The sequence below is a fragment of the Heterocephalus glaber genome, unplaced genomic scaffold, assembly GCF_053883595.1.
Source record: "Heterocephalus glaber isolate CG9 unplaced genomic scaffold, H.glaber_assembly_v1.0 deba00001444, whole genome shotgun sequence".
In the NCBI taxonomy this organism is placed as follows: Eukaryota; Metazoa; Chordata; class Mammalia; order Rodentia; family Bathyergidae; genus Heterocephalus; species Heterocephalus glaber.
Window position 1 is genome coordinate 27,990,682 of NW_028258297.1, and position 23,911 is coordinate 28,014,592.

At 38.0% G+C, this 23,911-nt stretch overlaps 1 protein-coding gene across 2 annotated transcripts in view; it reads right to left on the reverse strand.

Annotated features, from left to right (window-relative positions):
* Nucleotides 1-23,653, reverse strand: part of A2m (alpha-2-macroglobulin) — a 37,480-nt gene extending 13,827 nt beyond the window's left edge. The window contains 20 exon segments of one of the 2 annotated variants that reach the window (NM_001279851.1): nt 33-159; nt 985-1,213; nt 4,613-4,739; nt 6,536-6,641; nt 7,234-7,401; nt 9,903-10,052; nt 10,618-10,760; nt 11,857-11,920; nt 12,125-12,343; nt 13,347-13,508; nt 15,655-15,764; nt 15,921-16,035; nt 16,811-16,931; nt 18,273-18,357; nt 18,784-18,952; nt 19,227-19,247; nt 19,914-19,966; nt 20,128-20,287; nt 21,058-21,241; nt 23,471-23,614. In NM_001279851.1, coding sequence (NP_001266780.1) covers nt 33-159; nt 985-1,213; nt 4,613-4,739; nt 6,536-6,641; nt 7,234-7,401; nt 9,903-10,052; nt 10,618-10,760; nt 11,857-11,920; nt 12,125-12,343; nt 13,347-13,508; nt 15,655-15,764; nt 15,921-16,035; nt 16,811-16,931; nt 18,273-18,357; nt 18,784-18,952; nt 19,227-19,247; nt 19,914-19,966; nt 20,128-20,287; nt 21,058-21,241; nt 23,471-23,556 — 2,599 coding nt within the window. In that variant the 5' untranslated portion in view covers nt 23,557-23,614. 2 annotated transcript variants of the gene reach the window in all.
* Between the last annotated feature and the right edge of the window lie 258 nt (nt 23,654-23,911).

Sequence of the window (23,911 nt, forward strand, 5' to 3'; positions counted from 1 at the left end):
AGAATTGCATACTCTAGGAGTCTGTCCCTCACCTAGCGACTTCGGGGTTACAGCCCAGGACACAGTTTGCCGCGCATTCCCACAGATACAATATGACTCTTGTTCCTTGCCCACAGGCACAGCGAGGAATCTGGGAGAAGCTTCCAGCTGAACGCTGACCTGAAACCACACAGGAGGCAAAAAGATTAGAGGTAAAGGAGACTAGAGGATAATGTGTTTGAGAAAAAGTATGTGGAGGAAATGGTGGGATTTCAGGGTGCCTAATAGCAGTGATTACATAAATGAAAACGAAGCACTTTTAGAACATTATGGTGTATTTGACATTTAGATCTTAGCGTGTCAGGGGTAGCTTGCTCTTCTATGTGGTGGGACAGAGGAGAGACAAGGCAACAATGCCTCTTGCTTGTGTGAGCTCCATTTCGTTGGCCTAGCAGATGGGCTTGACCATTCCCTCTGCTCTCCCAGCAGAGTATACAATATCTACAAGCAGTTATGGCTTCGGCAGAGGTAAGATGCTTGCAAGCAACTTTTAAAATGAGTCTGAGTATAATGAATGAGCTAGGAAAAGTATGAGAATGTCAAAGTTGAATCTTGGGTAATCTGGCTCAAAAGAAAGATCGCTGATATTTTTTGTCCATGTCGGAAGTCTTTTTTTTCTTTTCTTTTCACAGTGCTGGGGAGTGAACCCAGAGCCTTGTGTACACCATACAAGGACTCTAGTCCTTGTCAAAAATTTTATTTTGCACAAAGAACCTAATTTAAAAGGGGTTGATAAGGGCTAGAAACATATTCTTTCAATTTAGCACTTAAAGATATCAGCAGCTGTTCTCGATCTGTATCTAGGTATATCATATTAATATTCTTCTGTTTCTTTCTCTGCCATTCACATCTTGTATACAAGCATTTGTCGGAGTTCCTAAAAATGCAATTGTTAATTTACTTGTCTGTTACCATGTGTTCAATTTAGGAAAGAGAGACCCTTACCCGGATGCAGTCGGGAAGGTAGTTCAGCACAGTTGCCTTGAGTGTGAAGGCCTCGCCACGGACCACGGAGTAAGGCATTGTGAGCTCCACAAAGAAGGGCTGGAAGGCTCGGACGGAGGCAGTGGGGGAAAGGCCAAGTCCACTGTCACTGGACAGGCAGAAGGCCCCTGCCTTCCACTCCGTGATGGTGTCTGGGACTGTGACTTCTACTTCAGCCACGCCTGATGAGCTGGGAGGGTGCGATGCGAGGGACAGAAAGCAAGCCACGAAATAAATCCTTCCTAGCCTTATATGTGACTTTACTATAAATCATTCTAAAGAAATACCAACAATTAAGAGCACAATCAAGACTTGACATAGAAAAATATAAGGGCATCCCACTCTGTTTCCTATTCCAATCTATGTCCGAATCTCTTATAGACATATAATTGTGATATAATTACTTATAGATGATATAGAAATGGACTAAATGTATAATTTGAGATTTTTCCTTAAGTTCCTGTCTATAAAATACTGCTCCACTGAGGGCAGGTTTATAATTTTTATTTCTACTACTACTGTGTATATTTGGCCTGACTGAGTCTATGCTTAGTCCAAGACCAGTAAAGGACCTCATAGTTCTTAGTCTGTGTGGTTCTTGGTCATATTTAGTCCTTATGCATACTTCTGGGAAATCTTTGAATTACATTTTTGCAAAATTTCTTAGTTCTGATTCAATTAGATTAATGAAACTTCCTAACAGTATTTATATTAAGCCTCATCCGAAAATAAGTTTAAAAGAGATAGTTGGATAATGAAAAATTAACTGATAGTTCCCGGTTTCTCTCCAGAAGGGTTTATCTATGCATTTTCCCGGCTGTTGCCTGAGGTCTGGGCTTCTAAGTAGCCTCATTAGCGAGCAGAAGGGGCAGGTGAACAGCAGCCTTCCTTGAACCTGAATGGGAGGATGAACTTTTCTCATGCAACCCACCCAGCCTGCTTCAGTAAGAAAACTAAGTCTCCATCTTTTCCCTGGAACAGATTTGTTAATGCATCAAGGACCCCAACTTCTGTAGCTCCTTCCCAAAATTATCTACCTGTGGGAGTGGGCTGTGCTTGTATTCTTGAGAGGACTTGAGTCCTCTCAGATCAATGAGAGCAAAGATGGTTTTAAATTGCTGTGTGAGCACTCTCGATGGCTCTCCTTGGGCTCAGCACAAAGAGAACAGTCAAAAACATCCAGTCTTTGTTTCTCCCCGAAGAGGCTCGCCTTACACACTTGATGTCCTGACTTTCCCAGGCCTGTGAATCAGACCTTCACTTAGCCTGCAACTAGGAGCTGAAGGAGGAATTAGTGTCCTCTGGACACTTGAGTGGGTGCATGGGTCCTCCCTACAGTTCTTCAGTGTACGGGCTACAGAGGTAGAGCTAAGTGTCCAGCCACCGTGGCTGTCTCTGGCAACAAAAGGAGCAGGCAATGTTTGTACCCTGAGGGCAATAATAAACATGTGATGAGTTGAAAGTATGTGAAGTATGAACAAGAGTGGAGGCATCTGTTATGGATTCTTTCCCCAGCTTTGGGCAGTGAATGGGAGGTATGCTTCAGTTTCCAGCTTCTACTTGAGGATGGAAGGAATTGGACCATCCACCTAATACCCACTTTTCCAGCCACATCTCAAGGTGTTAGTGTTCATCTTTCCCATCTCAAGGCAAGGCAGGTCTTGGTGTACACTAATATCCCTGGGGTCACTAAGAACAGAGGCAGTGTTTCGGATAAGCACAAAACTTTGAGAGATACCTAGAATTTGTGGGTGGACTGATTGGTAAAATGCATCTTTTTTTTTTTTTGGAACTGAGGATCGAACTCGGGTCCTTGAGCTGCGCAGCAGGTGGTGAAACCACTGAGCTAAATCCCCAGCCGTGGTAAAATGCATCTTGTTGTACATGAGCCTGGTCTCACAATTATTGGGAGAAGTGGTTTTCTTATCTAATGTACAGAAACTAACAGAGTCAAAGAAAATAAACAGGAAAAAGTGTTCTAAACAAAGGAAAAGATAAATCTCCAGAAACCAACTTTAATCAAATGGAGATAGGCAATTTATTCAGCTGAGAATTTTAAAGTATAGTCATAAAGATGCTCACTGAGGTCAGAAGATAAATGCATGAACAAGGTAAAAAGTCCAACAGAGAAAGGGAAAACATAAACATTACCAAACAGAAATCATAGATCTGAAGAAGACAACTGAATTGAAAAATTTACTAGTGGGGTTCAATAGGACAGTAGATCAAATTAGTGAAAGGATCAGCAAATTCGAAGGCAGGTGATGTGAAATAATTTGATTTGAAGAGCAAAAAGAAAAAAAAAGAAGAAGAGTGAAGATAGTTTAAGAGATTTATGGGATACCATCAAGAAGACTGATATATCCATTATCAGACTCTCAAAAGGAGAAATAAGAGAGAAAGAGATAGAGAGCTTATTGAAGGAAATCATGGCTAAATCTTTCCAAAGCTGGAGAAGGAAACAGAAATCTTGATACAGGAACCTAAAGAAGCCTCATAAAGTAAATTCAAGGAAACCCACACTCATACATACACATTATAATATATTAGACAAAAGAATAAAAAGAGAATTTAAAAAGCAGTAAGAGAAAAGCCATTTGTTACAAACAAGGGAAATAAAACTATGAGGGAATTTTTCAGCAGAAACTTTGCAAAATAGAAAGGAGTAGGATGATACATTCAAAGTGCTAAATAAAATGAAAAGCAGCCTATGGGTAGAAAAAATACCTGCGAATCCTGTATTTGATAAGAGGTTAATATACAGGAAATATATAAGGAACACACAACTCAATAGCAAAAACAAAATAAAAACCAAAGAAAATCAAAATCTGATTAAAAAGTGGTCAGAGTCATTGATAGACATTTTTCCAAAGGAGACATAAGAATGGCCAACAGGTACATGAAAAAGTGCTCAGCATCACCAGCCATCAGGAAAAAGTGGATCGAAACCGTAAGAAGTTATCACCTCACATCTGTTAGAGTGAGTGCTTTTAGAAAAGAAAAGAATTTAAAAATGACGGTAAGGGTGTGAACAAGGGAGCTTCTGTGCACTGTTGGGGGGATGTAAATTAGTACAGACTTATGGGAAACTGGAGATTCATAAAAACAAACCCCTCTTCCGGGTATATACCCCAAAGAATTAAAATCGTCCCCTCAGAAATACAGGTGCTCAGACCCAGGAAGAAAAATACTGTATGATCTTACTTGTATATGGAATATAAAGAGATTGAATCCAGAAAAACAGTAACAGAGTGTGATGGTGGAGGAGAAGCAGGCAAGAGGTATCAAGTGGTAGTGGTGCAGGGTGAATAAATCTAGAGATCTAATATACAATATGGGGACTACAGTTAATAGTATTGTAGATTGGAAATTTGCTAAGGGGATAGATTCTAGGTCATCTTAACACACACAATGTAGCCATGGTAGATGATGGATATGTCAGTTTGCTTCACTATTATAATTATTTCACTATGTGTATGTATGTATATGGATGTACATCATAAATATATAAAATAAAAGAAATTATCTAAATTAAAAGCTGTGAGGGTGTCTATCTTATTGAGTCTTCTGTATAAAGGAAGTTACTTACTCTGCCACCACCAAGTCCCAAATCCACGTCTCAGGGAAGTACTTTCGCACAATCTCTTTTGGAGGCAGTGGACTGCTTACGTCCATTGGGATGCCCATGCCTATTGCACCCCGAAATGGAGATCCTTCTATTGCAGGAGAGAAAATAAGAACAATTAATATAAAGACAATGCTTAGGAGAGATTATAACAGATGCTACAAAGAAATAAGTAGAGTGGTGAAATAGGAACTGGAAGGTGGCACTTGAGTACTGAGGGACAGCTTCTAGGAGGAGGTGATGTTTTTGCTGAATTCTGAAGAATGAGAACAAGCTGAGCTGGGGGAAGTGGATCACAGGTGGAGAATATGGAGACTACGGAAGAACGCCTTGGGCTGTCTGTGGAGCAGGACTCTAGGGGGACCTGTGAGTCTGCCACTGCACTAAGTGGGAGAACTACAGCATGGGGCAGGGGCCAAGTTGCGTAGGCAGCTTTCTCTGTGGAAGCAAAGAAAAACTGCAATAGAGATGTGAAGTCAGTGGGTTTGAGAAACAGTATACAAGAGTGAAAACATCAAGGGCAGACAAAGCTCTTTGTTCCATACTGTGTCAGAAACCCTGTAAGTTCTCTCACCCTGGTAAATATATAACTGGCAGTTTTCTGAGAAAAAGTATGTGTCTATGCAGTGTGAAAAAATATACAGTGAATTTATAAATTAAAAAAATTTATAACAGCAAGAGACACATTGGCGTTAATCCGCATCAAAATTAGCCGCCCTCCCAACACACTTATCCTACCAGGAGTCCTCTTTCATGAGTGTGTTTAATTGAGTTGGTAAGGCTGCCTCCACAGCCTGGATTGGCTCCAAACATTTACCTTTCATGGTTTCATTTACCCTTGACTTTGAGGCAGAGTCACAGGTAGCTCAGTATTAAGTCCTATGGACAAGGTGGGTGAAGACACACCAACGTGTCTGCAAGCCCGCCTTTCTATCGGATGACACTCAGCAGCCCTATTTGCCATGGTTCCGAGGAATCTTTGTAAAGAGGCTCATTGGAAAGGACTTCCACAGCTGATGCAGAAAGTGGTAAAAACAATGAGATAAGTGAGGGGGAGTATTTTGAAGGGGATTAATGTCAGTGTGTTTTTCACTATATATTAAATATACTATATATTTAATATATAATATGTATTTTACTATATATTAAAAAATTTCATCATTCACTATATATTTTGATCACATCTCATATAGTTATGTAAGTTTGCTATACATCTTACAGGACTATATAATTTATAAATAAAAATGTATGGTAATCTTTATAGTAAATTTCACATGGCCAATTGATTCTCACTGGATGCATTCTTAGATTTTTGATTGCTTTTGCTTCACTCAACTTATGTTCAACCATGCTTTGACAATAGATGTTCAACTAAAATGCCGATTACTGTGGTTCATTGCAAAGTAGCTTATATCACTGATGAATGGTGTGGTTTGTACAGGGAGAATGGCTGGTGTTTCAGGGAAGTTATAAGTTTTTCATTTGATTGAGGAGAATGTGGTCCTGATCTGGGAACAGTTTGATCACTGTGTGTACAGATCCTGTGCCTGGAAATTTGATTTTCTCTTTTCAACACAGCTCCTTTTATCAGAAGCAAAGTCTTGAATGACTTTGGAGCTCCTTGAGCGGAGTTAAACCTTCCCTTTATTTTTTCACATTGACACCTCCCTTCTAGCACTCTGCCCAATCTACTTTGGACTCTTCCCACATTTCCATCTCTAGGAGTCTCGACATGATCAGATGTGCACCTGCATTGTGTTTAACCAGGAGCAAGAACCTTACCATAGCTGAACCTCAAGTCTTTTTTTTACTTTTTGTTATTTTAAATCAATTTCATCTTTAAAAATTTTCTTATTCGGTTTAGTATTTTAGATAAGATGTTTTTACCTGAATACCTTGCATATGCCATGGGCTGTGGTACAAACTCCTGCTCACGGGCACACAGTTTGGGTTTCCGAATTTTTGAATTGGTGAATACCTTTAAGCCCATATCCTATAAAGGAAATGATCACGTTATGAGTGTGTATATATTATAAAAAATATATAAGCAGATATATATAAGCAATTATATATAAGCAGATTTCTTTTCATTGCATTCAACAGTCCAATTAGTCTAATATTTTAGCTTGTGAGGCAGGCGGTGAAACCACTGAGCTAAATCCTCGGCCCAGTCTAATATTAAATTTTAATGCTCATAGTTATAGAAAAAACATTAGAGACTTACAGAGATAATCTAATTTTGTTATTTAAACTCTCACTGGCAATTATATAAGTGATACTTATAAATATCTCAAAACAATGGATTTCAATGAGAAAGAAAGCTTGTTAATAGTCCAAAATATTCCTGTCTTGATTCTGGTACTTTTAGCAGATCTGCTACAATTAGTGACTTTGGAGAAGTCCTTTGACCTCTCTATTCCTTAACCTCAACCATATATGATATTCTAAGAACCTTAAGAACTGACTCTTGGGCCGGGGATTTAGCTCAGTGGTTTCGCTGCCCACCTTGCAAGTGCAAGGGCCCGAGTTCGATCTCCGGTACCAAAAAAAAAAAGAACTGACTCTCTAGAATGTAAAGAATTTACCTTTAGGAAGCCATACATATCTTTTTCATTCGTATTGGACACCGGGGAATACAGGATTCCACCAATGTAGGTGTTATGGAGACTGATGCAGTCTTCATTGTTTTCTTCTTGCGAATTCAGGCTCCCAGGGTAACCAGTGAGGTCTTTTACTGGTAGCAGCTCATATATCTGTGCGATGCAGAGGACATAAACAGAAACTTATTTTTAAGTGCAAGAAGCAAAGAATAAGAGTAAGTACCACTAGTCTTTCTTTGGGTGACCTCAACGCTGTGATAATTTACAGAGCAGGTGTAAATCATTTTCTCTGAGCAGTTTTTTCATTATGGAAATGTTCACCAGTTTCAGAAAAAATTGAAATTTCCCATCTAATTAATTAAGGGTCATAATACTACTAAGTTATACCATTCAGAGGCAGGCACTAGACTTCATACTGAAATGAAATGAAACTTTATTAATTGAGAAACTGAGTTCTACTATATGTGAGGCATTACATAGTAAAACTGTGGGATAACAGAAAGAATTGATAGTTTTGTCACTATCTTGTGGTTAGCAACTGGCTTAGTTTATAGAAAAGTTATTGAACAGCTTTCTAAACAGATACATGAATAAGTACTACACATGTCCTTTCTTGGACAGGATAGTATTTTTCTAAGGTATATTATTCATGGAAACAAAAGTCTCCAGACCGTCATACAGTACATAAGTTCATAAGATACTGAAAACAATGTTTTCAAAATGTTTGAAAAGAGTAAGACATATAAAAATGCTGACAGGTCCACTGTACTATATTTATTTGTGGGAGTGTGAAACTGATTGAAAAGAATACATTAGCAAAGTGACTGAGATACTTTCTCAAAGGCAACTTCCTCTTACCATTCCCCACTTCCCCTCCCTTAATTTTGCTTAATTTTTCTCTAAAGTACTTCATGTATGGCCTGTCTCATCTGTGAATATGTAAATTCCAAAGACATGGATTTTTCCTTTTCCAGTTCACTTTTAGATTCTCAGCACTTAGTATAGTCCCTTAGAACACAGCAGGCATTAAATAAACATGTATCGAATGAATGAATTACATTACCCAGAGCCAAGTGCTTTATTAATGAAACACTAATCAAAGATTGAGAGGAACTAGTATCCTATCACTAAATACCGGAAAGCATCTGCTTTATTATCAATAATAAGCACATGAATATTATCATATTCATTACATTTTATATATTATTAATATAAACAAGTATAACAATAATATTAAATAGGATTGTCTGCTTTATCTACCAACCAGAGTTATGATAATTTAAAAAAAAACCTTGAGAACTAAAGTTATGTCATTCAAAGGTAAAACATTAATGTTATTTTTCCACAAACCCCTTTCTTCCACTATTGAAATGTATTTAATTTTTTTTTTTAAAGTAATCTAATATTTTCATTTAAAGTCCTATTTAGAAGGACCAAAAAGTAAGAATTATCTTCTTATAAGTTTGTTTTAGGGAAATAAAAATATAAAATTTCCCTTTTTGAAATTTTGAGAGAAAAACTTCAGTAAGAAGTTATTCCAATTTGCCTCATATTGAAAATTTGAAGATATGAGCAAACTGTTATTAGTACGTCTTTAAGTATTTAAGGATAATAGTATACCCTTGTGCTATTTTTTATATTAACTCCATATTTTAAAGTATTTTATTTACCAATGCTAGTTATATAGCAATTTATTTTTCCTAATATTTGTACATCAGGGATAATATATATGTTTTTATGAGAAATTATGTTCAGCTTGAGATATTAATTATTTCAATTTATATAATTCTTATAAAAACAAAAATCTGAGTGCTATTTAGCTTGTGGAGTAGAGTAGTAGAAGCAAATGTGTCACTTCCATTAGACTTTTCAAAAATTAAAAAAAATTATCAGTATATGTTGTGATATGTAATGAATATGTTAATCATAGGATACTGGTAAATATATATATCATCTTGATCATTTTTACTTCCCCTTTACCTCCCCTCACTTTCCTCCCCCATTCCCAGATTTAAATGTTAAAAATATGTTGAAAACCCATATGACTGGTTTTCTAGAACTCAGATTTCAGGAACTTTGAATAACACATGATGTCTTTTACCTTATATAAATTAACTTATGAATGACTTCCTGATTCCTCAGTGAGAGCGAATCCTTTCTTTTATTTTGCATATTTGTACCTCTCCTACAACCTTTTTCACAACTTGTCTCATCTCCTCTCCAGCACTGTGTGTGTGGGTGGCCTGAAACCTCATTTAGGTTTGACTGGCCATGTGACCGGAGCCAGACTCCTACATAACTGAATGAAACCTAAGTGTTTTTAGGGTTAATTAATTTTTTTAATCACACTTTATCGTTTAAAAAAATTCTTTTATTTGGCTCAATATATCAGGGAATAAATTTTTATTAGCGTTTTTCACTTGCACAAGCTAGTAGTGTATGCGCACGTGTGTGTGTGTGTGTGTGACAGAAGAGAGGAGAAATAGTATGAAATTATCTTCCTCATTGTGATGAAAAGTGAGCACGAAAGAGTTCAAAACCTTAATTAAATGATCACTGTAACAAGAGATCTTATTCTACCCAAGCCTGTCCCCGTGCGCTGAGCCCCTTCCGAGGTCCCTTCTGATCCCCACCCAACGCGGAGGGGAACTCACCGAGGACGCGGAGAGCTCGGCCTCGGGCCTCAGGAGCAGCACGCTTTGGTCCACGGCCCGCAGGGCGCAGAGCGACTGAGGCGCAGCCGTGACGCGCAAGCGTGTGTCTGAGGCTGGAAGACTTTGCGCTGGGCTGAAGCTCAAACCCACCTGGGAAATTGGGGACAAAGGTCAGAAAAACGCATTTCTGAATTTCACTACGTATTCACTCATGCTTTTGAAACGTTCCTCCAATTTCATGCATAACCACTTTGTTTGCCTTCCTGGCGGTTGGCATTTTGCCAGAACTGAATTTTTTGTCCTTTGTCCTTTGCTTTGATTCTCTAACTTTTATTGAGTCATTGTAATGATGCCTAATATTCTTATAAACTACTAATTTGGAGGTATCAATTAAAAAAATCTTTGATACATGATGAGGCGCTCACTAAATCTGGGTGGAATGCAAATGGATCTCAGTGCTCCTGTATTTTGTTTATTTATAGTATAGCTGTGTCCCTCCCAACGTTTCATTATAGAAGAAAGTACGAACTGTGACATATGGTAAGAGACAACGCTGTACAGAGAATTCTGCAAAATGAGCCAACTGTTGGCCTTGCTAAACGTCTCTGGAGAATTCACCAAACTCTTTGGCCTCAGCACTCACATGTAAAAAATACTGGTGATGATAGTAACTAGTAGTTTCAAATATTGGAATTTTATGATATAAAGAACCCACCTTGTTGGCGAGACAATTTTCGACCTCATATTTTGCAGAATCCCCAATCATTTCCCCGTCAGGTAAAATGGCATAGATGAGCAATCGAGCAACAGGAGCTAAGTCTGACTCCACAGGGACTGACACGAGGAAATGGCCTTTTGCTGGAGCACAGAGCGGGGTGGGGAAGGAAACAAATGTGGGTTAGACATCTCCCCAGGGCCAAAATTATTCTGCTGCAAAGGCCACTTTAGATGCCTAGTAGTTTATTTACTGTTTCTAGTAGTAGATATCATAAATGGTACATGTAATGAGTAAATAACTATCTCTAAGAACACTAGCATTTGAAAAAAACTTTATGAAAGTTCTTTCTCCTATATAAATTGTATATAAACTTCTCACCAATTTTAAGCTTTACCTAAACTACAGAAAGCTCTGATGCTACCTAAAGGTATGAAGACATCTACCTTGCTGCTGTTTGATCTAGATCTCACACTAGAAGAGGGAAACAGAACACGAAGTTATGAGATGTAATAGTAAGAGCTTAACACATTGCTTTTGTGCTTATACCCTCTTTATTCTTCTCCTTAAGAGGAGGACTATGCTCCTTTGGCCATTATTTTTTGATGTCTATGTAGATTGCCTTAAGTCTAGCACAGTGCTTCTCTATTGGTACAAAGAGGCATCAAAGGAATAATTCACTGATAGTTTTCCAGCAAGTTAGTATTTAGACTCCATTAGAATCAGAAAAAACCTCAAAAGGTTTATATTTGCTCATGGGGAGGTCTTATTCAATAGTGGAAATATCCAATTTAGCCTTCACAAATTGTAATTTCCTTTATACAAGAAATATGATATTTATAAAGATATAAATGACTCAGCACAAGACCTGGATACAGAAAGCATCCCAAGACATTATCTTCCCTCTCCCCATTCTCTAACACAATTTTGAAATGCCTCTGATTTTGAGAAGAGGGCTCATAAATATTGATAGTTCAAAAATTTGGAATGAGTGTAGCTTGTACACAACATCTACATTTCATATAATGTAAACAGAATAAGGGGAAGAAAAAGAAAAAAATTTTATAAAAGTGAAAGAAAGAAACATTCTTGTCTTCTCTCTGTTGTACTCCCACTTTCCCTCTGTTGTACTTAGGTGGAAATTATCTCTATTTGAAAGTATTCCTAGCGTAAGGTATTTAGAGTAAGGGTGAACGCACTAGAATGCAGCAGAAATGTGGAGATTATGGAAATACTCACAGTTTCCCTGTTCCACAGAAACCACATGAGTTCCAGACAGGACAATGCCTCCCTTTGCCATTATCTGCAAAAATAGAAATAAAAGGAAATTTAATTTGCTTAACAGAGATCTTATTCCAGACTTGGCAATGATCAGACCCAAGAAAAGTCAACCCCCACCCCGCAATGGATGAGAAGTCAAAACTCTGATTCCCAAAGAGCTATCTCATTTCTTTCCCACTTAGAACTTTTATGAACAAAGGAGTCAGAGCTTGAGCTGGACGCTCACCAGATAATAGAAGACGAGCTCCTGCAGCTCCTGTCCTTTTAGAACATAGTGTGCCTGGACTGTCTGAGTTTGGCCACATGGCAGTTTCCCGGGCTTGGGCTCAAGGTGGACGAAGCTTTGGCTTGAGGAGAACACAGCATTGGCAGTGTGACGCGCCTCTTCATTTCCTTCTGACAGCCACTGGTAGTCATAACAGGGATTACTACCCTTGTATTTGACCTGAAGGATCAGATAAAAATATGACTTTTAGATCATATGTCAAGTCGACTGTCTTGTGTAAATATTTTTTTGGGGTGCTGGGGATCAAACTCTGGACCTTGTGCTTGTGAGGCAGGTGGCAACACCACTGAGCTAAATCCCTGGCCCTGTCTTGTGTAAGTTTATTGCTCCACCTAACAAGTAGCTAGAAATCCTGGCTCTACCGTAAGTGAGGAAGATGTTTGCTTTATCTGTATCAGATGCAAGCATGTAGTATTTGTTTGTGACTGGCTTCTTTCACTTAGCGTGATGGCCTCAAAATTTATCCATCTTGTAGCATGTGATAGTATTTCCTTCCAAGGTTGGATAATATTTTTCTGTATGTCTATACCAAACTTTTTTGTTCTCCATTCATCTGTTGATGAATATTTGGGTAGTTTCTATCTCTGGGTTATTATAAAGAGCTGCAATGAACATTTGTGTGCAAATGTCTATTTGAGACTCTGCTTCCAATTCCTTTTTTTTGGAGCTTAAAATTTTTAACTGATACATAAGCACATAAAATTGTACTATGTGATGTTTTGATACACATCTACATTGTGTAACATTTAAATTAAGTTTGACATATTATCTCCCCTTACAATTATCATTTCTTTTAGGTGAGAATATTAAAAATTCTTTCAGCTTTAAAAAAATAAATTGTTGTTACATATAGTCACCTTTCTATGTAATAGGATGATCACCGATAGATACTTAGAGGTAAGATGGGTAGGTTATATGGTAATACTGTTTTTTAAGTTTTTCAGGAACGGCCACATTATTTGCCACTAGTGTCACTTCCACTAATGTCGACAGAGTGGAACCCACACTTCCTATTAAAGCTTTCGAAAAGTTATCTCAAATTGGTTTCTAACTTCTATTTTTTCCCCACCCATAGGAATAAACATAATTTGGAAATTTCTCTTCTTTAGCTCACAACTCTGTTTTCAAGGATACTTCCTTGGTAACTTCTTTCCAAACTCACCCAGACACTCAGGGAGGTGCCAATGACTTTGGTGGTGTTGATGGAGAACTGCGCCAGGCCGTCCTTGTCGGTGGTAGCATTGGAGGAGTAGTTAGCTTCAACTGCCGAGATAGTGATGGTCTTATGTGGCATAGGGATATCTTTCCCATCCACCAGGCGCACCTGAAGACGAAAAGCTGTGGGTCAGTTCGATGGTTAATAACTGAGAGGCACCAACCCTGTGCATTTCACTGCAACTATTATTTGAGTATTTCCAGACATTAAAGTTATAGCAGAGGGCTGGGGATTTAGCTCAGTGGTTTAGCTGCCTGCTGTGCAAGTGCAAGGACCCAAGTTGGATCCCCCGTACCAAAAAAACCCTCCAAAAAACAAAACAAAACAAAAAAAAGTTATAGCAGAGAACAAGAAAAGGTCCCTTGGATCACAGAGGTTACAGTCTGGTGGAAGAGATAGATGCTAAACAAATATATAAATAATATAGAGTTATTTAGCAGGAATCCTAGGAAAAAAAAGCAAGCATTGGAAGGGGTAACAATGGGGTGATCTATTGTTATGATTAAATTCAGCAGATGAATAATCCAGTTCATGTTTTTTTTCATCATGGGCTACTGTTTGAAAATGTTTTTAAGTTTTTCATTGACACACAGTGGGATATTTCAATATGTGTGAACACTATGTAATGATCAGATCAGGATAAGAGGCATAGCTATCATTCTTTGTGTTGGGAACTGGATTCAGTATTCATAATTGATTTACAAAGTCTAAATTTATAAATGAAATATTTGCTCCAAGTACAAAGACAAAAATAGGCAAAAAATTCTGATTCTTTGTCTTCTAGTGAGTCTTATGACAAATGGTATAGTTAATTAGCAGCAATAAATTATAAACAAGCATAATATATCTCTGAGAAATTAAAAAATGTACTACACTTTTATTTTGATAAATGACCAAAGTTACTGAAGATGTTTCGCTGTCACAGCGTAATCAAACTTTCTGTAATATACTCCATTTCATTGTGTCTAGTCCTTCTGTCTTTTTTTTTTTTTTTGTGGTCCTGGGAACCGAACCCAGAGCCTCAGCACTGAGATGGGTCCTCCGGCACCTGTACCTCCAGTTCTGCTTTTGAGACAGGGTCTGGATAAGTCACTAAGTTGTGCATGGTGGGTTTGAACTTGCGGTCCTCCTGCCTCCATCTCCCAGAGGACTGAAGGGACCAGCAGAGATCCCACACCTGGTTCCTTCAAAGCCTCCGTAGCTGAAACTACACCAAGACCCGATGGGCAGGAGATAGGCACCGAGATGCACACAACTGGCCTCACAGACCCCTGGAGACAGACAGGTCCCTTGGCCCTTTTGCATACAGCAGAAAAATGATAATAAAATATTTTTTGTGTGGGTCTGTGACAAAATTCATAAATCTAAAATCTGGAAACCTTAAATAGTATTTTCTCCCGATATTTCCACTTTTCAAAAACACGTGTAGAAAATGAATGTAAATGTAATATTTATGAAAGAAATAGGTATAATAGAATCTTTAATACTTAAAATAAAAATTAAAATTGCCTACACAACCACTGCCATACGAAGCTAATATTAGAAGAATAATGCAACTGGTTACCATGAATTTTGAGATTCTTCTTTTGAGATTCTTGAAGATGTCATAAAAAGAGAATATATATATAATATAGATACAAATAAAAAAATAGAAGAGGGATAAATAGGATGTAGGGAGAAGTTCAAATACTTCCCTAAATTACACATTCTGTTGTTTTAAAAATATTTCAATATATATGCTAATTTGTTTCATTTATACTAATAGTTTATCTTAGTTCACTGAAAAGAAAGTTTGTGTTATTATCTGCTTCTTTTTTGTAAGAATCTTTTTGGTTCTGGTCTTGTACTGAGGAACTACTTTGAAGATAATGATACACAGTGTAGTAACTATTGTTATTCTCTTAATTGGTTCTAAAAATTTGTTTTATTTTTCATAAAAAATTTGGAGACCGCCTGGCTATAACCATGAAAAGGAGATGAGATGACATCATACAATGCTATTGTTCAAAAGTGGAAAAAAAAGAGAAACCTTCCGAATTTTGATAGAGCTGTAGAAAGATTTCATGTACAAATTTAAAGCAAACAGATCTATTTTATGTAGTTTTACCTTTTTGGTTATATGACTGAATATATGGTTATGTTTTCTGCCTCTTTTACATTACTGACTAACATTAACTATGTATTATTTTAGCAGAAACAGTGCCTGTGGTGTGAATTAGGTAAGTGTGGGTGTTTGCAATAGCCAGATTCTCACCTGCCCAAAGAAGGGGACTCCTGGTCTAAAGTGTGAGTCTACTTTCACAAAGGAGAGTTTGGTTATGGTTGTTGTGATTTCACTGGACCCTGTCCCAGTCAACTGCACACCTGGAAAAAAACGGAGAAGTAAAATACTCAGTTGAGTTCTGGAAGGATAATGTTCATGAACTTCTTATACTCCTTCCTTCCTTACAATTCCTAATTTGGCTAAAGAAATGAATTAATATCCATTGTTTCTTCTTCCATACCCTGAGGGACACAAACCTGTTCCTTCTTCTTGGATCTTGGCCTCCGCTTGGAGCTGCATTTCATATTCTTTCCTCTTTAGCTGGAAGGCGTTGGTTTTCACTTGCTGAGAGAAGCAGCCATGGCCGTTCAGCTAAGGGGATTGTAAGGTACAAAAACATGATGTGTGTTATATTGACCAGATCTTCATTCAATTAATCTGTGATCAACTAATAGATTTTTTTGGGGGGATGACATAATTTAGGCATTTTCTATGATGAGGACATACATACAATGTACTGTCTAGAGACTATTATCCCTCGACACAACCATATCTTATGTACAAGTCCTTAGTATCTGAAATTTCCTGGACAGAATGAGATGGAAGTGCTGTACATATTTTGGGAGACCCTACTGTAGCAGGCAGCTAACTCTTCACCAAAGCTCAGGTCCCCTTCCCACAGTGGACAGCTGAGGACTTCCTCACCTCCCTGGCCTCTAGATGGGGCCATAACAGGTTCTTGCTCGCAGAAAAAAGGACTGACATCCTTCCCAGCTAAGGTGATTAAACAAATATAATTTTTTCCTGTTTTCTTTGTAGAATTAGATACCCAAGGAGGCTTTGGATGGCCCAACTTCTGTTACTCCGGAGCACCAACACTGGGCAATCAGAAGAAATAAATAATTCCTATTGTGATAAGTCATTTTTTTTTTTTTTTTTTTTGTACAGGGGATCAAACTCAGGACCTTGTGCTTGTAAGGCAGGCACCAGAACCACTGAGCTATATCTCCAGCCCTGATAAGTCATCGTTTTAAAAATTAGAATAGCCGGCATGGAATTCTCTTCCAGATCACTCCCTACCTGACTTGGCACCACGGCCCAACTCACTGCTATTTTCAGAACCTAAAAGGCCCCGGTCTCAACCTACCTGTTGACTGAATTTCTTACAGAAAGCCTGTGACTCTCGGCCAAAGCAGCGGGAAGGATTATTATAATTTCTGCAAATGCTCAAGGTCATGTTTCCTGGGACAGGCTTTCCATATGTGTATCTGCCAAGAAACAATGGCAAACGAATCAAAACAGACTCAGAACAACCCCAGTTTTTAACCTGTTTACATTTCCCTTTTTTCTACTGCATATTTACTCTTCGTACTTTGCTCTGATTTCTGCAGGGGTTACCCAGTATTAAGGGCAAGCAAACTGAACAATGACTTTTTAAAAAAGCAAATCTCCAGTGCAACATGCTACAATTTACTATATTCTTTTTGCATGTCTTTTTCCCTTGATTTTTAATTTTGATATCATTTTAATAAATGCCTTTTTTATTACAAAAGCTAACAATATATAAAAAAGAAAAACCAGTAACAATAAACAATAAAAACAAACAAAATAAAGACAAATAGGAGATACAAACACTCTTTTTTATGACCTTGTGTCTAAACTACTAATATGATGGTGTCTTCTCAATATAAATCTCTAAGTATATTTTGTTTACATTTTATAAAAATAGGATTGTGCCATAAATACATCGTGGATGATTGGGTTTTCAGGGCATTTGATTCCTTCCCTATTTGAAATGTCCTCTACATCTCTAATTTCAAGAGCACCAGCTCACCAGTTACGTGGGATCGGGAATTTGGTGGCCATTACTCTGACATAGCACCTAGCAGTAGCCTGGCAAGTAGCAGGTGCACTGCATATGTGGTCTTTAGGAAGGATAGTTTTCTTTGCTTTGACTGCTCTTTCTGCTAGGGTTACCTTGGGGCTACCAGGGATGGGGCCCGAGATGCTGGAAACTTGAGTTATCAAGTGTGGAAGGACCCATGCCAAGAGATCATGCTCAGACTTGGGTAAAAATGGCAGTGCAGAAAGGCATGTGACATACTTTAGGTAGATTGATGAGTTAGGTGAAATTTTGGATGTACCTTTATCTCTAAAAATCACGAATCTAAGCTATTTTTGCACTATGGTTACAAGATCAGGTAAATAGCCAATGACTGAATTTCCTCTATAACCATATGTCAGTTATCTCCTTAGTATATGTTTTGTTATTTCTAGTCGAGGGAAACCCATTGTTCTTTAGTCACTGTGTGACTGTGTGTGTGTGTGTGTGTGTGTAGCTCTGTCGCTTTCAGAGTCAATCTTAGTCCTAGCAGCACAGCCTCCCTAGGAAGAGTTCTCTATCCCTTCATAGACATAGTAATGCTGATACATACAAGACAAAATAAGGAAAAATAGAAAAGCCACAGAATATTCTAGAGATGGGAATCTTCCCAAAGTACTTAAAGTATTTGTGTTGCCAAAATACTTCAAGATGGAGTCTCCTTTAAACATCTCTCCATGAAAGACTAACAAAAATAAAAACGGAAAAAAGAAAAAAGTCAACTCACCGGCCACATACTGAAACAGTAAACTCTTCTTCCAAGATAGTGATTTTCTGTGGCATGGTTACTTGCACTTCGAACTTGGGGAGAACTGTTGATTGGTGACAAAGGATTGGTGATTAGTGATTGTTTCTCAACTTTTGGGACATTAATATTTTCCAGTTCTCTAGGAATATTTCAGGGCTTTGAAAAAGCTCCTCTATTGTTGAGTATATCTGTATGTTCCTTGTTCTCAAAATGAAGAGTTTAGTTGAGGGAATGATAAATAATGAAACAGTCACTAAAACAAGGATATTTTATATTTTTTGATGTTAAATATTGCCACAAAATAACCAAGTTATAGGAAGTCCTATGCACAAATCACTGATGTCCTCATTGGACACAGGTCTAATTAGTTTTACTCTAGACCGAATCTCAGCAACCCAATGGGAAATGGAAGAACTCAAATAAACTCAAGTTCTAGACTCTAAAAGTTCAAATATGAAGAAAAGACTTCCATGATTTCCATGATCCATACCAAATTCCTCCACAGTGAAGGGGTGCTCTATCCTTCCCCCTGATTCCTTCTGCACCACCATTCTGTAGGAGCCCTGAAGGGGCTCTGATGAGAGGGGGAAGGCGAGCTGTGTGAGGCCATGCTCTAACTTGAGATTCTGCCACTGCATGACGCGATTTCCTTTGGGGTCCTAAGGATAAGTTGATTGTCATTTACAAAAAGGCAAAGAACATCAGAGACAGTAAAAGAAAGCTCATGGAAACCCCTAGTTATCTATAAAGAGAACAAATGGGTGGTGAGGGCTGAGGAACAGAAATGAGCTATAACCATGCAGCTCTAGGTGAGTTTGGAGCCTTGACCCTCAATTACATGTTTCTGGGACAATCTAAGTCCTTCCCAAATAAAAATATTTTCTTGAAATCTATTGCTTTCTTTTTAATTATGGAATATTTCATATTGCTTACCTGAATGAATATTAGTGGAAACTGAAAGAAGAAAAAAAGAGAAGTGTTTATAATTGTTCTCAAATATTCCCATCTCTAACTTATATAGAACAGCTCTCTATATATGCAAAATAGCTCTTTCTCTAATAAAACATGGAAACATTTCAGGTTAAACTTTACAAAACTTGGAATTAGTCCATTTTAAGATGTTAAGAACTTACAGGTCCATCAACAACAAACATGTATGTGTGCTGCTGTGAGGAGTGAGATTTACCGACCATGCTTGAGTGCTTATACCCCCCAGTGAAGGACATTCCTTGGCTGTGCAGTTTTACAGATTGAGAAATAAACACTTCTGAAACTGGAAGTAACCACGTTTGGATTCAATTATAAATTTGGGTCACTGACTGCTTAACTAGCTCTAAGAATGAGTATGATAGGAACAGCTCCTTGAAACTAATATTCATTGCATACATACTGATGGACTGTGTATCATTCCAACTACTGAGAATATAGTAATGCTCAAAAGAATAATAGGTCTGTTCTCGTGGAGCTTACATTACAATAGGGATGGACAGAAAAGAATAAGATATCTCTATCATATGTCTATCTCTCTATCATTTATCTATCTATCATCTCTTTATCTTAGGTGGTGGTAAGTACTAAGAAGAAAAACAAAGCCCATTTATATAATAATAGGAAACTCACCAACTCATTCAAGGGGCGAAAGTTTTCATCCAATGAGACGGCACGAGCTTTTACTGAAATGAAAATATTTCCTGTGAGACTGCCCAATCCTGACTAGACCTACAGTCTGGGAAGCAAACCACTAGGGAACCAGGATCACAGGGACTTTGACTGGAGAGTTCTCAGGGGAGAAAGAGCTTGCTCCTCAATGTCCTTACTGTAGACCTTGTCATACCTGTCTGCCCTGGCTTGTAGATGGGTTTGTCAGTCTGGACAAAAACCAGACTCTCTTTGTTTTTAACCAGCACTGTTCTCCGACTCTGGAATTCATGAGTTGGTCCTCTCACTTTGACAGTGAGGAACATGACCTCCTCGGGGGATGAAGCCTGGGGAACCTGAAATGAGGAAGGGATGCTGAGAGCTGTTTAACCTTCAGCTCTCCTCCCCATGCCCTGTTTCATTCCTCTCTTGAGATGGCACCCTTTTTACCTAATCTCACTCCCTCATTCTTAATTGGGAAAGTTGGGGCAAACAGCAGTCACTTCTGTACTTTTACAAAAGGGAAGAAGAACACAAGGTAGGGAATATACATTAGTAAGAGAAGTTATAACTGAGAACCACATCTTCACTCACATAGCTCAGGTAACATAGTCTGGATTCATTTACACCATGAGCTCTGCCAGGTTGATGTTATGGGATGAAAGGGTTTGGTAGAAACATGTCTTAAGCTTATGAAAAAACTGTCTGATTGACACTCGGCTGCAAGAACTCCCTAGGTACATAGCTCTGAAGAGAAACTGAACATTCATTCAGGCTAATTTCCATAATACTCTGAGAAAGAACTGACATGTTCTTGTCGATTCACCACTCATATTGTGCCCTGGCCTAGTTTGCTTTGTAATTTTTTTTTATTTTAAGGAGAAGTCACGTTTTCATTTTGTCTAATACTTTTTCCCAGATGAATACAATGGTTCTTTGATCGTTGGGCTAATTTTCAATAAATATTTATCTTTCTCAGATGCAAATTTTTGCACTACTTTTTAATTTATACTCTTAGTTGCTGCATTTAGATTTTACCAACTTTCCCAAGACCTATCTTGACAGTTCTAGATTCCCAGACCTGATCAGTAGAAGCAAATATATGAAGTCAAACAGCCATACTCACAGTGAAGGTGACACATTGGAACAAGTCCTTGTCAGCCACTACGTCAGTGAAGAGGGATCTGTTTCCCCTGATGGACTCCAAGGAAGCCCTTACAGCCACTGTTTCGTTCAGTTGACTCAGAAGGAGGCAGCCTTTCTCAGGGGTTCCAGAGTGGAGCAAGGAGGGGACCAATACCATATAGTGTCTGAGAATGAGGGAGTTCAGTTAGAGGAGAGAGAAGGAAGGGAGACATTGCTATCGACAACACCACATTCCGTCACAATTGCTGCCATTCGTTCTACACCAAGACAAGTCACATTGATGAGCATGAAACTGCTGTGGAGTGGCACAGAAAGAATCACATCCCCTTTCTGTCACATGCCATGGCAGTGAGCACGAGGTAGGCCTCTAGCAGATTAAACTTTGCAGGTATGCTTCACTTTAAGGAACCAGAATATGTGAGCATCTGAATTAGAAGAAAACACGTTACTTATATCCATTTACATTGTAAGTCTGTTAGATCTTAGGATTGCAGTAAAAGACTTAGGAATATGGGCACTGGAAAAACTAAAGTATAGAACCTTTATTAAACATACGTGTGTGTGTTCAACAACTCGTGGAAGTGACACAGCTATCACTTGCTTCCTCTTTGTCAATGTGGAATCCGAAGCTAAAGGAAAGTGTGTCACTAGTTTAAAGTCTCAGGTTGTGGGGAGCAGCCAAGAAGTGAGCATGTTACTTAATCATGGATGTTTGCATTTTAAATATTTACTTTTCAACTCATGGCAAGAGTAAAGTTTCATCAAAAATTGCCCTCTTGTGATGGAGTTTTGGTCTTGGTAACTTATGAGCAGGACAGAAAACCTCCCAATACCCTGCTACATAATTGAAGATGGCCCTGTGGTTTTCAAACATTTTTGCTCACAGAACTAAAATAATTGTTCGACACCATGCACCTCTTACATATTTTCAAGTAAACCTGTATTTTTTCACATTTTTAAATAATAGCACATGATGTATTTTAGATTAAGACACATTGTTGTGTGATCTTGCTATAGAATCTTAAATATTATAGAGATAAGATTCCCGGGCTGGGGATTTAGTTCAGTGGTTCCACCACCTGCCTCACAAGCTCAAGGTCCCGAGTTCAATCCCTGGTACCAAAAAAAAAAAAAAGATTCCCAATAGTACCTATTAAAAAACACCTCAGAAATTATTTTTTAATGATCAAAGATCTAACATCTTTTCCCCTTTTCCCACTTGAATTTGAATTTCCATACTGCTTCCTACATAGAAATCTCTCTTTTGATTTTATGCTTTAAACTGTTTTATGGATCACTCTTACTTTTTTATTAACAGATCTGTATCTACATATATATATGTAATGTTATATGTGGAAATATGTTTAACATTAACTCTTCTTTTAAATAAATGTGACTATAAATTTGTAAATAATATTTTTAATAATTAAGTTATTTTCAAAATTACTAATATAATGCTGATCAAAACAAATATATTGAAATTATGATCCACCCATACTAGGTATAAAATTAAAATACTCTTGAAACACATGTTTAATGAGAATATGACCTGTTCCCTTCTCCTGCAATGAATTCATCTACACAAGGATGGATATGACTTATCGCAAGAATTAAACAAAGTCCAACATTACCTTTGTCACTACTATTAATTTTTGTATCTGTAAGTGCAAAGAAGAATTGTTTCCATAAAAGAAGTAAATGGCAGCTAAAAATACTGTGTTTCTGACACCACTTCTTGCATACATGCCTCAAAGCACCCAGTATTGTATCACCAAGAATTCCTTGTAGTCATCTGTCCTCTGGTATTTCCTTAGCTTTTTCTTTATTTTTATTGGAACAATCCATCACCGCCTAGCCTGATAAAGATTTTTTCAACTCTCATTTCAGTCCTTTACTTTCTCAACACCAACATTTCAGATTGTTTTTTTATTCGGCACCCTAGTGATTACTTAATTCTGAGATAATATTTCATGGTAAGATCTCCTGGAAGGAGAGGTTTGCTTTCATTTTACAAAATAGAAGACCAACAATTAAGAAAAGGAAGCCTACAAAAGATAAACAGTGCAAACTCTATAGATCTAAAGAAATATGAGGATCTTAAAATTGATTCATTTAAAAAGTATTAATTTCTGATGCCCCTGAGAAAGAAAGTCTTTTCAACTCACCAAGGAAATTTGAAATTTAGAGATGCAGCGATTCAGAGAGTTTGAGGAAATTCCTTAAGACCAAGTGAAGAAAGTATAAGCTAGATTTACAAAATCTCATGGTTGGATGAGACTTTAGACATAGGAAGGTGACAATTTCATTGGAAAGGCAAATGAATGATATAAAAGAATCTGAAATACAGGAAAGGAATCTTTTAGTTCAGGCTTCCTGCCTTGTGTGGAACTCACGGTTTTCCAGAGGTGGAGGCATCTGCGGGCAGGAGAACCAGGAGGAGGAGAACAAGACTGGGATGGAGAAGTTTGCTGTTCCCCATGCTGCAGGGAAAGGAGGAGACCAGACTGCCCTGTACCTCACTCCCCACACTATCTGGCCCCACTCTTCCCCAGCAAGCCGCTTTATGCTGCGCTCTGAGCAAACAGGAAGTTCCACCCCCACAAGTTCTCTAAACAAAGCTGAGGTCTCCAGACCTTCCGTGAAAGGGTTATTGATGACCGAATTACAGTCAAGGCTCATTTCTGGCCGGCTACCCAGAATTCCTGGAGGGATAAACCCTATTCCCGTCAGTGCTCACTTTTTCTGGGATTTGACAGTAAAGCACCTAATCAGCTTTTTCATCTCTTTTCTTTCTCATCCCTCTATTCCTTTCGCAGTGCTTTCACGGCTCTCCT